The sequence below is a fragment of the Oncorhynchus mykiss genome, chromosome 18 (genome assembly GCF_013265735.2).
Source record: "Oncorhynchus mykiss isolate Arlee chromosome 18, USDA_OmykA_1.1, whole genome shotgun sequence".
In the NCBI taxonomy this organism is placed as follows: domain Eukaryota; kingdom Metazoa; phylum Chordata; class Actinopteri; order Salmoniformes; family Salmonidae; genus Oncorhynchus; species Oncorhynchus mykiss.
This window is the reverse complement of record NC_048582.1, coordinates 50173142-50189117: the sequence shown is the minus strand read 5'-3', so window position 1 is coordinate 50189117 and position 15976 is coordinate 50173142. Positions and strand designations below refer to the sequence as shown.

The window sequence follows — 15976 nt, the reverse complement described above, 5'->3', positions numbered from 1 at the left end:
CTTTATTTAATAGGCAAGTCAGTGCAGAACAAAATTCCTATTTACAATGACGACCTACCCCGACCAAACCCGGACGACGCTGGGCCAATTGGGAGTCCCATAGGGCGGCGCACAATCACGGCCGGATGTGATGCAGCCTGGATTTGAACCAGGGACTGGTTGCACTGAGATGCAGAGCCTTAGAACGCTGCGCCACCCGTGTCCATTTTCCCAGTCACCTTGTCATGGTTAAATGCGGTGGTTCACGCTTTCAGTTTTGCGCAAATCCACAGTTTTTGGTTTGGGTAAGTTCTAATTGTCAGTGTAAACAACATCCTTTATGCACATCCTAATTGTCACAGTGTAAACAACATCCTTTATGCACACAGAGTCAATGTATATGTTGATACTATTCTCAGAGACAACTCAGACCATTTCCTAGTCCACGTGATCAAAACAATCTTGAAGTATAGATTCTGATTGGTTCTGATTAAGTTTCTGCCTATAGGAGGGGAGGAGCAAAATTAAGGTGTGATCTGATTTGCCGAAGGCAGGGCGGGGGAGGATCTTAGAGCCGTCCCAGAAGGGGGAGTAGCAATGGTCAAGAGTGCTCGATACGCGGGTAGCACAGGAGATATGTATATACGCACACAAAAGTAGTGGGCACCCCTTCAAATTAGTGGATTCTGCTATTTCAGCCACACCCCTTGCTGACAGGTGTATAAAAATAAATACAAAAATCGAGCAAATAGCCATGCAATCTCCATAGCAAATATTGGCAGAAGAATGGCCTTACTGATTAGCTCAGTGACTTTTAACGTGGTACCGTCATAGGATGCCACCTTTCTAGTTTGTCAAATTTTGGCCCTGCTAGAGCTGCCCGGTCAACTCTAAGTGCTCTTATTGTGAAGTGGAAATGTCTAGGAGCAACAACGGCTTAGCCGCGAAGTGGTAGGCCACACAAGCGTACAGGACGGGACCGCAGAGTGCTGAAATGCGTAAAAATTGTCTGTCCTCGGCTGCAACACTCACTACCGAGTTTCAAACTGCTTCTGGAAGCAACATCAGCACAAAAACTGTTTGTCGGGAGCGTCATGAAATGGATTTCCATGGCCGAGCAGCCGCACACAAGTCTAAGATCACCATGTGCAATGCCAAGCGTCAGCTGGAGTGGTGTCAAGCTTGCCGCCATTGGACACTGGAGCAGTGGAAACGCATTCTCTGGAGTGATGAATCATGCTTAACCACCTGGACAAATCTGGGTTTGGCAGATGCCAAGCCTAATCACCCAACATCCGTGCCCGACCTCACTAATGCTCGTGGCCGAATGGAAGCAATTCCCCACAGCAATCTTCCAACATCTAATGCCAATGATTTTGGAATAAGATGTATGTAAAACAGAGTATGTTACAGTCCCTGATGTCTCTCTGGAATGAGATCCTCACCCTGACCTCGTCTATTGTCCAGGGACTGACCGTTAGAGAGTAATATACTTGGAAGCGGTGGATGGTATGCACGCCTCCTGCGTCTGAATAGGAGCCCACTCCTCTTCTGGAGCAGCCCCCGGGATGAATGGAACTGCCTCGGAGAGTTCAAACAAAGGATCCAATTCAGGGAAGTCGAATTTGTGATGAGTGACCACGGATGTACTATCCAAAAGTTATTTTCGAATGCATGTAATAATGCAAGAAATGTTCTGAGCAAATAATGTAAGAAATAACAGGAACTAGAAACAGGGTGACCATGTCAGGCAGCACCATCTTGTACATTGCCGGGCTCTTTCAACACATGGCAGGCATCAAACAGGAATTAAATAGAGTGTGTGCTGTGATAAAGAATAGGCCAAATCTGTGTGTCTGCTTGAGAGAAGGCAAAGAGAGATAATAAAAGAGTGAGAAATGGAATAAAGAGAGAGAGAGAAAATAAAATCCCAAGTCCAAGAACATTGGGAAACAACGGCTCTCCAAAATGTTTTTTTTTTTTTTTGTGTAGAATACGTAACCTCATTTCACCTTTTTATTTTCTGCAGTTATACCTTCATCACAGCATCCGTGAATATATACTGCAAGGACCAATGGGAAGTGCTGGGTCAATGCTGTTGCCAGAAGAGGTAGTAAATATTGTAAAATGGTGAGTTCTTCTATTCATTTGTGGAATCTTCACATTGTTGTCTTCTGTACCCAGTTCAACACCCTCACCAAGTTAGGCAGGAAACGGAGAGAGACAGCTTTGAACATTGCCTTTTTCATCTCCTCTTTAAAGAGAAGAGTACACACACACACACCATATCCTCTCCTCTTACAGTGGACCATGTGTGACCGCATACCGTTCCCTGCCCTGCATGTGTTCGGTCAATGAACAAACACTCCAAAGGAAATTCCAGTTTTTCCGTTGGTTAGGGTTCGGACCGTTTGGCATGTGAAAAGTGTCCTTATACCACAAGCCATAAACCTTTTTCCGATGCTGAGGACGAGAGCAGGTCCGTACTGCACATGTGGATATGTCAGATTTTTCTATGCATGTGGACAAAGGAGAAGTGGAATGGACGGGTTGGTTCATATAGTAAACCGGCTGCCAGGTTGACTCCACAGTAATATGGTTTTTGAGATGATCTAGCAATTTGGCTATGGGCTGGGCTGAGGAGGTTATTAGGTCCTGGTTGCCGAGCAGTGCAGTAAAACAGAATGTAGGAGGTCATCAGGGGCAGCTCAGAACAGCTGAAGATGGATTTTAAAGAACTGATTGGGTCACTACTTGACACCAACAAACAGCCCATAATATCTGACCCTCTGCCCTCCCTAAATTGTGGCATTGAACGTTTCAGCAGACTTTTATCCCTCCATAACTGGCTACAAGACTATTGCAGCTCTGTTGACAATTTTGATACCTTCTGGAAACAAAGCTCGTATTATAAGGAGGATGGCTTCCACCCAAATCATTTGGGTTCCTGGATCCTTTCACAGCATTATAAGGCTGTGTTGAGACAATGACTTATCAACGACCCAAGTCCAGCTTATTTAATCCCTACCATTGCGTCGCTGAGTTGTCATGATGCTTCAGCAAATGTACATTATCCCAAAGGTGTTGGAACTGTTAGCACTGAGGTGGTGTGCCCTAGCAGGAAGTTCACTGTGGGCAACTCACCCTGTACTAACATAAAATAACCAGAGGATGTCTAACTCTGTTTTTCTTGCTTTACTGGGAAGCTAAGCAATCAAGAATCCCAGAAAAGAGTACAAAAAAATCCCATGTTAACAAATGTAGCTTAAAAATTAAGGTTCCTGAAATTACTGTGTTTTTTCTAACAGATTAAATTAATATTCTGACTATCTCTGAAACTCACTTAGATAATATTTTTGATACATGGTTATAAGATCTACAGAAAAGCCAAAGGTGGAGGTGTGGCTGTTTATATTCAGAACCACATTCCTGTAAAGCTTAGAGAGGATCTCATGTTAAATACTGTTGAAGTAATATGGCTACAGGTTCATCTGCCTCACCCATTCTGGTGGGAAGTTGTTATAGATCACCAAGTGCTAACAGTCAGTATCTGGATATCATGTGAAATGCTTGATAATGTATGTGATATCAATAGACAGGTATATTTTCTGGGTGATTTGACAGGCTGCTCACTCAAGGAAAAGTTTCAAACTGTAGCTAGTGCCTGCAACCTGGTTCAGGTTATCAATCAACCTACCAAGGTAGTTACAAACAGCACAGGAATGAAATCAACAACATGTATTGATCATATCTTTACTAATGCTGCAGAAATGTGTTTGAAAACAGTATCCAAATCCATCAGATGCAGTGATCACAATATAGTAGCCATATGTAGGAAAACCAAAGTTCCAAAGTCTGGGCCTAATAGTGTATAAGAGGTGTTGTTGATGTAAAGAATATTTGTTGGTCCGTGGTGTGTAATGAGGAGCAACCAGATGCTGCACTTGACACATTTATGAAATTGCTTATCTCAGTTATTAATAAGCATGCATCCATGAACTAAATTACTGTAAAAAATGTTAAATCCCTGTGAATTGATGAGGAATTGAAAAACTGTATGGTTGAGAGCGATGAAGCAAAATAAATGGGAAATAGGTCTAGCTGTACAACCGATTGGCAAACGTACTGCAAATTGAGAAATCAAGTGATTAAACTGAATAAAAAGAAGAAACTACACTATAAAACAAAGATAAATGACAAAGAATGATAGTAAAAACCTTGGAGTAACTTAAATGAAATGTTGGGCAAAAAGGCAAACTCTGCTCCATCATTCATTGAATCAGATGGCTCACTTATTACAAAACCCACTGATCTTGCCAAAGAAAAAATAATTAATGTAGTTGCCAATATTAGCAAACTTAGGCATGACATGCCAGCAACAAACGTTGACACTATACATCCAAGTATATCTGACTAAATTATGAAAGACAAGCATTGTTTTTTGAATTCTGTAAAGTAAGTGTGGAAGAGGTGTCATTTTTTGTTGTTGTCTATCAACAATGACAAGCCACTGGGGTCTGACAAGTTACTGAGGATAATTAGTGCATTATATTACCACTCCTATTTGCCATATCTTCAATCAGCCTGTTACCAGCAATTTGTAAACTTTCGGGAAAAATTGTGTTTGACCAGATACAAAGCAATTTCACAATAAACAAATGTACAGACTTTCAGCATGCTTATAGGGAAGGACATTCAACAAGCACAGCACTTACACAAATTACTTGAGATATTGATGATGAAAAGATTGTGTGGGGCTGTTTTGTTAAACTTCAGTGCGGCTTTTGACATTATCGATCATAGTCTGTTGCTGGAAAAACATGTGTTATGGCTTTACACCCCCTACTATACTGTGGACAAAGAGTTACCCGTCTAACAGAACACAGAGGGTGTTGTTTAATTGGAAGCCTCTCCAACAGAATCCAGATAGACTCAGGAATTCCCCAGGGCAGCTGTCTAGGTCCCTTACTTTTAAAATCTTTACTAACGACATGCCACTGGCTTTGCATAAAACCAGTGTGTCTATTGTATACGGCTGACTCAACACTTTGCACGTCAGCTAGCACAGCAACTGAAATGACTGCAACAAAGAGCTGCAGTTAGTTTCAGAATGGGTGGCAAGGAATAAGTTAGTCCTAAATATTTCAAAAACTAAAAGCATTGTATTTGGAACAAATCATTCACTAAACCTCAACTAAACGTTGTAATGAATAACATGGTAATTGCTTGGAGTAACCTTGGATTGTAAACTGCCATGGTCAAAACATATTGATACAACAGTAGCTAGGATGGGGAGAAGTCTGTCCATAACAAAGCGCTGTTCTACATTCTTAACAGCACTATCAACAAGGCAGGTCCTACAGGTATTAGTTCTGTCACACCTGGACTACTGTTCAGTCGTGTAGTCAGGTGCCACAAAGAGGGACTTGTGAAAATTGCAATTGGCTCAGAACAGGGCAGCAAGCCTGGCCCTTGGATATACACAGAGAGCTAACATTAATAATATGCATGTCAATCTCTCCTGGTTCAAAGTGGAGGAGAGATTGACTTCATTACTTGTATTTGTGAGAGGTATTGACATGTTGAATGCACCAAGCTGTCTGTTTGAACTACTTACACACAGCTCAGACACCCATGCATACTCCACAAGACATGCCACAAGAGGTCTCTTCACAGTCCACAAGTCCAGAACAGACTATGGGAGGTGCACAGTACTACATAGAGCCATGATTACATGGAACTCTATTCCACATCAAGTAACTCATGCAGGCAGTAAAATTAGATTTAAAAAAAAAAAAAACTGGTAAAAATACACCATATGGACCAGCGGGGACTGTGAAGCAACACAAACATAGGCACAGACACATCCATACAAACACACGTACACATGGACTTTGTGTTGTGGATATGTGGTAGAGTAGGGGCCTGAGGGCACACACTTATTAATATGTTGTGAAATCTGTTGTGAATGTATTGTAATGTTTAACTGTCTCAATTTTGCTGGACCCCAGGAAGAGTAGCTGCTGCCTTGACAACAGTTAAATGGGGAACCATAATAAATACAAATACAAGTAATGGGATGTCATCTCTGACTCCAACTGGCACTGGCTGCGGTGGTGTCATAACCCTGCTAGCTTGCTCTCACTGTGACTGGCTACTGCACTCAATGGTGTAAAGTCCTTAAGTAAAACGACTAAAGTACAACTTCAGTAGTTGTTGGGGCGATCAGTATTTTACTATTTATATTTTTGACAATTTTTATTTTACTACAATCCTTATATCAATAATTAACTTTTTACTCCATACATTTTCCGACACCCAAAAGTACTCAATAAATTTAGAAATCTTAGAAGGACAGGAAAATGGTCTAATTCACACGCTTATAAACAGAACATCCCTGGTCATCCCTACTGCTTCTGATCTAGCAGACTCACTAAACACATATGCTTCATTTGTAAATGAAGAGTGTTGGAGTGTGCCCCTGGCTTTCCATAAATTCAATAAATAAGAAAATGGTGCCATCGGATTTGCTAATATAAGGAATTTAAAATAATTTGTACTTTTAATTCTAATAATTAAGTATATGTCATAGTAAATACTTTTAGACTTATTTAAGTAGTATTTTACTGGGTGACTTTCACTCATTTTATTTGACTCAAGTATGACAATTGGTTACTTGTTCCACCACTGACTGCACTAGACCCAGAGCAGAAAGGATAAACTAAAGGCCAAATCTACCCCTTTAACAACCAGTTTGAGGGATCCAGAATATTGGGCTGACACTGTACAATCATGTTCAACACAGAAAGCAGAATGTCCATTAAAAGGCCTTTTCGTCCAGTTGGGAAGTAGGTTTAACCTAGGTCAGTGAAACTGGCCCAGTACACTACCTAGGCCTGCACAATCAATCTTCCACATACTTCTACTTATTGCTCTCGGTATAATCTTTGTGCTATGTGTTTGGGCATGTCTGTCATAACCTGGAAGGATGGTGTGGGTGTTGCAGGTCACATCACTATACAGAATAGGACCAGGAAGAAGAGGGGGAGGAGGAAAGAAATTCCAGTTCACAGACCCAATGGCTGAGAATTACAGAATAGAACGAGGAAAGGGTGGAGGGGAAGAAGGAGAAAGAAAAGCAGGAGGAGGAGAAAGACATGGAGGAGGAAGGGAAAATTCCAGCCGCAGCTGGACTGGCAGCAACATGGCTCTGTACAAACAGTTGACTTCATCTGACAAGCAGAAGCCATGTGTCACTCAGACAGACAGGAGCTCACATGTTCTCCACAATGACACCTTTGTGCTTCCATGACACCTAGGGCCTACTTGGTCAATACAAAAAAGCAGACATTTAATACAGAGAGCCAGGCTGGTTAATCTATAGCAAGGCTAGACAGGCCCGCAGCTGCGTAGGTGGTAAACGTCAAAGTGACTGGCGGAAACAGGGTGTGTAGACCTGTGAAAGAGGGCAACAGAGGCTAACTCATATCTGTGTGGGTAAGTGAATCAGTGACTGAGTAGTGTACAATCTGGATTGCCACCAGTAACTTGAAAGAGCCCACTTCCCTATGGTGATGCAGCGCAGTACTCAGCCACTTCATTTGATCACATTTGTTGCTGAGAATTCTCCTCGGCCAGCTAATAGCCTAACCACAGATCAAGAAACATTATGGTCTAAATGTTCGAATCCTGTTGATGCAGTATTATTTTGCTGTGACAATATACGTACAATTAGTACCTGTCCTTCACCTCAGTATACTGGTGCAAAACAAGCATGCTTTGCAGATCAGCAAACCAGAGCTAACCAGAGCTAACAATAAACCAGAACTAACAATAAACCAGTGCTAACCAGAGCTATCAATAAACCAGAGCTAACCAGAGCTATCAATAAACCAGAGCTAACCAGAGCTATCAATAAACCAGAGCTAACCAGAGCTATCAATAAACCAGAGCTATCAATAAACCAGAGCTACCCAGAGCTATCAATAAACCAGAGCTAACAATAAAACAGAGCTAACAATAAACCAGAGCTAACAATAAACCAGAGCTAACAATAAACCAGAGCTAACAATAAACCAGAGCTAACCAGAGCCATCAATAAACCAGACCTAACAATAAAACTAGAGCTAACAATAAACCAGAGCTAACAATAAACCAGAGCTATCAATAAACCAGAGCTATCAATAAACCAGAGCTAACAATAAACCAGAGCTAACAATAAACCAGAGCTAACCAGAGCTAACCAGAGCTATCAATAAACCAGAGCTAACCAGAGCTAACAATAAACCAGAGCTAACAATAAACCAGAGCTAACAATAAACCAGAGCAAACAATAAACCAGAGCAAACAATAAACCAGAGCAAACAATAAACCAGAGCAAACAATAAACCAGAGCAAACAATAAACCAGAGCAAACAATAAACCAGAGCAAACAATAAACCAGAGCTATCAATAAACCAGAGCTAACCAGAGCTATCAATAAACCAGAGCTAACCAGAGCCATCAATAAACCAGAGCTAACCAGAGCTATCAATAAACCAGAGCAAACAATAAACCAGACAAACAATAAACCAGAGCAAACAATAAACCAGAGCAAACAATAAACCAGAGCTAACCAGAGCTAACAATAAACCAGAGCTAACAATAAACCAGACCTATCAATAAACCAGAGCTAACCAGAGCTATCAATAAACCAGAGCTAACCAGAGCTAACAATAAACCAGAGCTAACAATAAACCAGACCTATCAATAAACCAGAGCTAACCAGAGCTAACAATAAACCAGAGCTAACAATAAACCAGACCTATCAATAAACCAGAGCTAACCAGAGCTATCAATAAACCAGAGCTAACCAGAGCTATCAATAAACCAGAGCTATCAATAAACCAGAGCTAACCAGAGCTATCAATAAACCAGAGCTAACCAGAGCTATCAATAAACCAGAGCTAACAATAAACCAGAGCTAACCAGAGCTATCAATAAACCAGAGCTAACCAGAGCTATCAATAAACCAGAGCTAACAATAAACCAGAGCTAACCAGAGCTATCAATAAACCAGAGCTAACCAGAGCTAACAATAAACCAGAGCTAACAATAAACCAGAGCTAACCAGAGCTATCAATAAACCAGAGCTAACCAGAGCTATCAATAAACCAGAGCTAACAATAAACCAGAGCTAACCAGAGCTATCAATAAACCAGAGCTAACCAGAGCTAACAATAAACCAGAGCTAACAATAAACCAGAGCTAACAATAAACCAGAGCCATCAATAAACCAGAGCCATAAATACATCTAGTTTCTTCTAGCTGGAATATCATTTGTTCTTTCTTGTTGAATAAATGTCACTTGCACTCATCTCTCTAGGACGACCGAACAAAGCGTGACACATGAAGGGTAGGGGGACAGGAAGTGAGGAGGCCCCAACTGGAGTGGATTTCTCTTTAATGCACGAAGCATAGTGTACATTCATTAATTCATTCATCTCAGCAGGGGGGGACCCAATAAAACATGAAATATAGGAGAGAGGAAGTAAGGGGACACCTACCTGAGTGGATTTATCTTTCATGCATGAGGGGTAGTGCACATGGTGGTCTCGAGGCCACTGGCCAGTGAGGTAGGGGCCGGTGATGGTACCCAGGGAGGAAGTCCGCCGGATTTCTCCTGAGTTACGCACCTGCTGCTGGGGTTTGGACCGCTCTACTGGAACGGGAGGGGGGAGAGACATTTTAATTGAGGAGGCTCTCAGAAGGCTCTGCCTGACCAAGTCCAATACTTTGTGCTTATAATCTATTAACAACTGATCAGATTACTATGCCAATCCACCTTCACATTCTGTACTGTCAGACGCAATCCCCACAATCTCTTTTCTAGAGGCAATATGTGAGGATGCAGACTGAGACGTCATGGTGTTGTTTTCAGAGACTGCAGGTTGACTTGGTTACCCTTGGAGCAGCCGAGAGCAGCCCAGCCTGTCCTCCCTCACTGTGAGGCAAAACCTGATTAAAAAAAAAAAATCACACATACCCAAGGATCTGGGTCAAGGGTTGTGTGTTTGTTCTAGCAACACGCTCTAGTGTGAGTGCACGCGTGAGATAGAAACAACAATATTTACACCCTCCTAACCATGTGGCCTTGTATGGGGCTAGAATTTTCAAAAGCAAAAGGCTTCAACTCACAAGGTGCTAGCTAATATAGTAGGCATTTAGCAAAATTGACCAAACAGGCCAGATTTCTAAGAACAACATTCCGGTATGAAATGAAACAGACTTGTGCTGTGTACCGTAACACCTCTGATTTATGGAGGACTTGATCTATGCTGAAGCTGATATTTTTTTCCTGTGCTACAAAACCTCAATGTATGGCTATGATCGCAGGATTTGAGTGAAGCATTTGACGTTTTTCAAAAGACCCTAGGACAGCAGTGGTGTCCTTGAGTGTACTAGGTGGACTTAGGGCAGCGGGCCCCCTTACCCTGCCCATGAGGTGACTGACAAGCCCTGTAGGCCTTAGTGGGATCAAAGCCCACTGACAAAGGCACTGGGCAGGGTCACCTGGGACAAATCCACTGGATTACAGGTAAACACTACTACATTCTGAGAGAAGTAACAATAAGGCCTTGACTGTGATCTGACACACTGTCAAGCAGCAGTTTGCTGACCTGACACAGCTGAGGTCTGAAGAAGAACAGGAAGTAAGAAAGAGGAAATAATATGCTGAGCTCTTATTGAAAGATGCTGCTTGTGTTTCATCTCAGAAAGCTAAGTCAGCATGTCTGGCTTGAAGTCTTTTTCAGACTAAACACAAAAAGCACTGGGAAGCTTTAGAATTGTTGCATTTTAACACTAGGGCTGCAAAATGTATCTAACTCACATTCAAAAATCACAATATTGACGAGTAATATCCATTTCGCAAGAGACCCATATCACATGCAATATTTTGAAACTCCACTCAGCCGTGTGCAAAGTCAGTTTTTATTATACCCAAATCTTAGAATACTATAGTACCGTTTCATATGATACAACCAAATTTCTCAGATCTAAAACAACCAGATGACACCTCTTATAAAATGTTTATGAAGAAGTCAGTTGTTCATACATTGTTAAAGAATTTAAGCAACAGCAACTAATCTCTTGTACAGTGCATTCAGAAAGTATTCAGACCCTTTGTTACATTACAGCCTTATCCTAAAAATGGATTAAAACGTTTTTCCCTCAATCTACACACAATACCCCATAATGACAAAGAAAAAACAGGTTTACAGAAAAATACAAAAAACTGAAATGTTACATTTACATAAGTATTCAGACCCTTTACTCAGAACTTTGTTGAAGCACCTTTGGCAGCGATTACACCCTCCCTCGAGTCTTTTTAGGTATGACGCTACAAGCTTGGCACACCTGTATTTGGGGAGTTTCTCCCATTCTTCTCTGCAGATTCTCTCAAGCTCTGTCAGGTTGGATGCGGAGCATTGCTGCACAGCAATGTTCAGTTCTCTCCAGAGATGTTCGATCGGGTTCAAGTCCGGGCTCTGGCTGGGCCACTCAAGGACATTCAGACATGTGTCCCAAAGCTTCACCTGCTTGGCTGTGTGCCACAGTCTGAGGTCCTGAGCAGGTTTTCATCAAAGGATCTCGCTGTACTTTTCTCCATTCATCTTTCCCTCTATCTTGACTAGTCTTCCAGTCCCTGCCTCTGAACTCCCCCACAGCATGATGCTGCCCCCGTAGAGATGATGCCAGGTTTCCTCCAGAATGCTTGGCATTCAGGCCAAAGAGTTCAATTTCAGTTTCATCAGACCAGAGAGTCCTTTAGGTGCCTTTTGGCAAAGTCATGTGCCTTTTACTGAGGAGTGGCTTCCTTTTGGCCACTCTACCATAAAGGCCTGATTGGTGGAGTGCTGCAAAGATGGGAGAACCTTCCAGAAGGACAACCATCTCCACAGAGGAACTTGGAGCTCTGTCAGAGTGACCATTAGGTTCTTGGTCACTATCCCCCGATTGCTCAGCTTGGTTAATTCCAAACTTCTTCAATTTAAGAATGATGGAGGCCACTGTGTTCTTGGTTTTCACTCTGACATCCACTGTCAACTGTGGGACCTTATATAGACAGGTGTGTGCCTTTCCAAATCATGTCCAGGCGATAGAATTTACTACAGGTGGACTCCAATCACGTTGTAGAAACAAATCAAGGATGATCAATGCAAACAGGATGCACCAGAGCAAAATGTTGAGGCTTATAGCAACGGGTTTGAATACTTACGTAACTAAGATTTGTTTTTTATAAATTTTCAAAAACAACGTTGCTTTGTCATTATGGGGTATTGTGTGTAGATTTATGAGGGAAAAAAATGCATTTAATCCATTTTAGAATAAGGCTGTAACGTAAGTAAATGTGGAGATAAGGAAGGGGTCTGAATACTGTCCGAATGCACTGCATGTGCCGGTCCAATAATGTCCACTTCACTTTTATGCACATAATCACGTGGCAGCTGTAATCAGCCAGCTATATCCACTACCGGCTATCACTCACCTGCTTCTCATCTGCTATTCAAATCAATGTTTATTTGTCACGTGCGCCAAATACAACAGGATACATACAACCTTACAGAAATGCTTACTTACAGGCTCTAACCAACAGTGCAATAAAAAATAAATAAAAGGTATTAGGTGAACAATAGGTAAGTAAAGAAATAAAAACAACCGTAAAAAGACTGAAAACTAACAGTATAGAGGCTATATACCGTAGCGAGGCTATATACAGGCACCGGTTAGTCAGGCTGATTGAGGTAGTATGTACATGTAGGTATGGTTAAAGTGACTATGCATATATGATAAACAAAGAGTAGCAGTAGCATAAAAGAAGGGTTGGCAGGACACAAGGCAGATAGACCGGGTAGCCAATGTGCGGGACACCGTTTGGTCGGGCTAATTGAGGTAGTATGTACATGAATGTATAGTTAAAGTGACTATGCATATATGATAAACAGAGAGTAGCAGCAGTGTAAAAGAGGGGTTGGGGGGTGAGGGGGAGGCACACAATGCAAATTGTCCAGGTAGCCATTTGATTACCTGTTCAGGAGTCTTATGGCTTGGGGGTAAAAACTGTTGAGAAGCCTTTTGGTCCTTGACTTGGCACTCCGGTACCGCTTGCCATGCGGTAGTAGAGAGAACAGTCTATAACTGGGGTGGCTGGGGTCATTGAAAATTCTTAGGGCCTTCCTCTGACACCGCCTGGAATAGAGGTCCTGAATGGCAGGAAGCTTAGCTCCAGTGATGTACTGGGCCATACGCATGACCCTCTGTAGTGCCTTGCGGTCAGAGGCTGAGCAGTTGCCGTACCAGGCAGTGATGCAACCAGTCAGAATACACTTCCTGCACATCTATTCCTCCATCCCTCACCTGCTTCTCTCCTTCTAGTCCTCCGGTACATCTAATTCCTCCATCACGCACCTGCTTCTCTCCTTCTGGTCCTCCGGTACATCTATTTCTCCATCCCTCACCTGCTTCTCTCCTTCTGGTCCTCCGGTACATCTATTTCTCCATCCCTCACCTGCTTCTCTCCTTCTAGTCCTCCGGTACATCTATTTCTCCATCCCTCACCTGCTTCTCTCCTTCTAGTCCTCCGGTACATCTATTTCTCCATCCCTCACCTGCTTCTCTCCTTCTAGTCCTCCGGTACACCTATTCCTCCATCCCTCACCTGCTTCTCTCCTTCTAGTCCTCCGGTACATCTATTTCTCCATCCCTCACCTGCTTCTCTCCTTCTAGTCCTCCTGTACACCTATTCCTCCATCCCTCACCTGCTTCTCTCCTTCTAGTCCTCCGGTACATCTATTTCTCCATCCCTCACCTGCTTCTCTCCTTCTAGTCCTCCTGTACACCTATTCCTCCATCCCTCACCTGCTTCTCTCCTTCTAGTCCTCCTGTACATCTATTTCTCCATCCCTCACCTGCTTCTCTCCTTCTAGTCCTCAGGTACATCTATTTCTCCATCCCTCACCTGCTTCTCTCCTTCTAGTCCTCAGGTACATCTATTTCTCCATCCCTCACCTGCTTCTCTCCTTCTAGTCCTCCGGTACATCTATTTCTCCATCCCTCACCTGCTTCTCTCCTTCTAGTCCTCCGGTACATCTATTTCTCCATCCCTCACCTGCTTCTCTCCTTCTAGTCCTCCGGTACATCTATTTCTCCATCCCTCACCTGCTTCTCTCCTTCTAGTCCTCCGGTACATCTATTCCTCCATCCCTCACCTGCTTCTCTCCTTCTAGTCCTCCGGTACATCTATTCCTCCATCACGCACCTGCTTCTCTCCTTCTGGTCCTCCGGTACATCTATTTCTCCATCCCTCACCTGCTTCTCTCCTTCTGGTCCTCCGGTACATCTATTTCTCCATCCCTCACCTGCTTCTCTCCTTCTAGTCCTCCGGTACATCTATTTCTCCATCCCTCACCTGCTTCTCTCCTTCTAGTCCTCCGGTACATCTATTTCTCCATCCCTCACCTGCTTCTCTCCTTCTAGTCCTCCGGTACACCTATTCCTCCATCCCTCACCTGCTTCTCTCCTTCTAGTCCTCCGGTACATCTATTTCTCCATCCCTCACCTGCTTCTCTCCTTCTAGTCCTCCTGTACACCTATTCCTCCATCCCTCACCTGCTTCTCTCCTTCTAGTCCTCCGGTACATCTATTTCTCCATCCCTCACCTGCTTCTCTCCTTCTAGTCCTCCTGTACACCTATTCCTCCATCCCTCACCTGCTTCTCTCCTTCTAGTCCTCCTGTACATCTATTTCTCCATCCCTCACCTGCTTCTCTCCTTCTAGTCCTCAGGTACATCTATTTCTCCATCCCTCACCTGCTTCTCTCCTTCTAGTCCTCAGGTACATCTATTTCTCCATCCCTCACCTGCTTCTCTCCTTCTAGTCCTCCGGTACATCTATTTCTCCATCCCTCACCTGCTTCTCTCCTTCTAGTCCTCCGGTACATCTATTTCTCCATCCCTCACCTGCTTCTCTCCTTCTAGTCCTCCGGTACATCTATTTCTCCATCCCTCACCTGCTTCTCTCCTTCTAGTCCTCCGGTACATCTATTTCTCCATCCCTCACCTGCTTCTCTCCTTCTAGTCCTCCGGTACATCTATTTCTCCATCCCTCACCTGCTTCTCTCCTTCTAGTCCTCAGGTACATCTATTCCTCCATCACTCACCTGCTTCTCTCCTTCTAGTCCTCAGGTACATCTATTTCTCCATCCCTCACCTGCTTCTCTCCTTCTAGTCCTCAGGTACATCTATTCCTCCATCCCTCACCTGCTTCTCTCCTTCTAGTCCTCCTGTACACCTATTTCTCCATCCCTCACCTGCTTCTCTCCATCCACTCCTCATGCATACCTATTCCTATATCATTTTTTAAATCAGAATTGAACCGTGATGGTGAGTGGAGATGCAGTCCCTGATGAGTCTTCTGTTACATTTTGATACATTGGAGCAGAGTTTGATACATTGTGTATTTCCTCACTGGTATACGAGCACAGGGCAGTCTGAGTACTGCGTGCAACAGGCATGTTTACAGCAAAGAAAACTTGTCTAACATTAGAATAATGTTGGTATCTTGACAACACTACTTCAAAGGGTTCTCCTATGTGGACAGCCGGTTCTAGATAGAGAATAAGGGTGCTAAGAGTGTAGGTCTTCCTCACACCAGCTCTACAGCCTCAGGCGGCTGTGTCTGTAATGGTTAGATAAGTTACACTAGGATGTGACACACAGGAGATTATTGCTCATGATGAGGCTAGGTGGAACAGGTCTGGGCTCAAAACGGATCAAGCTTCTCCTACGGCCTAGTAGGTAGGGCTGGGTGGTATACCGTATTTTACTATATACCGGTATTAATGCAGGAACCGGTTTGGGTTTTTACTTTACCTTCTATAATGGTTTGTTAAATGTGATATGCCGTGTGTAACGTCCATTTTTATAGTTTACTCCCCTACTTGAGTCATCCCTCTCTG

General features: G+C 43.1%; 1 protein-coding gene and 1 long non-coding RNA gene across 6 annotated transcripts in view; one reads left to right on the top strand and one right to left on the bottom strand.

Annotated features, from left to right (window-relative positions):
• LOC118941183 overlaps window positions 1-15976 on the top strand; it is a 45192-nt gene that overhangs the window by 8097 nt on the left and 21119 nt on the right. The window contains exon 2 of the long non-coding RNA XR_005037496.1: window positions 2009-2109. This is a non-coding gene — a long non-coding RNA (uncharacterized LOC118941183). The remainder of the gene's footprint in view (window positions 1-2008; window positions 2110-15976) is intronic.
• Window positions 1-15976, bottom strand: part of LOC110496437 (glucocorticoid-induced transcript 1 protein) — a 43530-nt gene that overhangs the window by 19297 nt on the left and 8257 nt on the right. For 3 of the 5 annotated variants that reach the window (XM_021572344.2, XM_021572341.2, XM_021572342.2), the window contains exon 2: window positions 9525-9679. In XM_021572344.2, the coding sequence (XP_021428019.1) occupies window positions 9525-9679 (155 nt within the window). Of the gene's footprint in view, window positions 1-9524; window positions 9680-9802; window positions 9936-15976 lie in introns of those variants that run through there. The other 2 variants (XM_036953017.1, XM_021572343.2) reach the window with 2 other exon arrangements.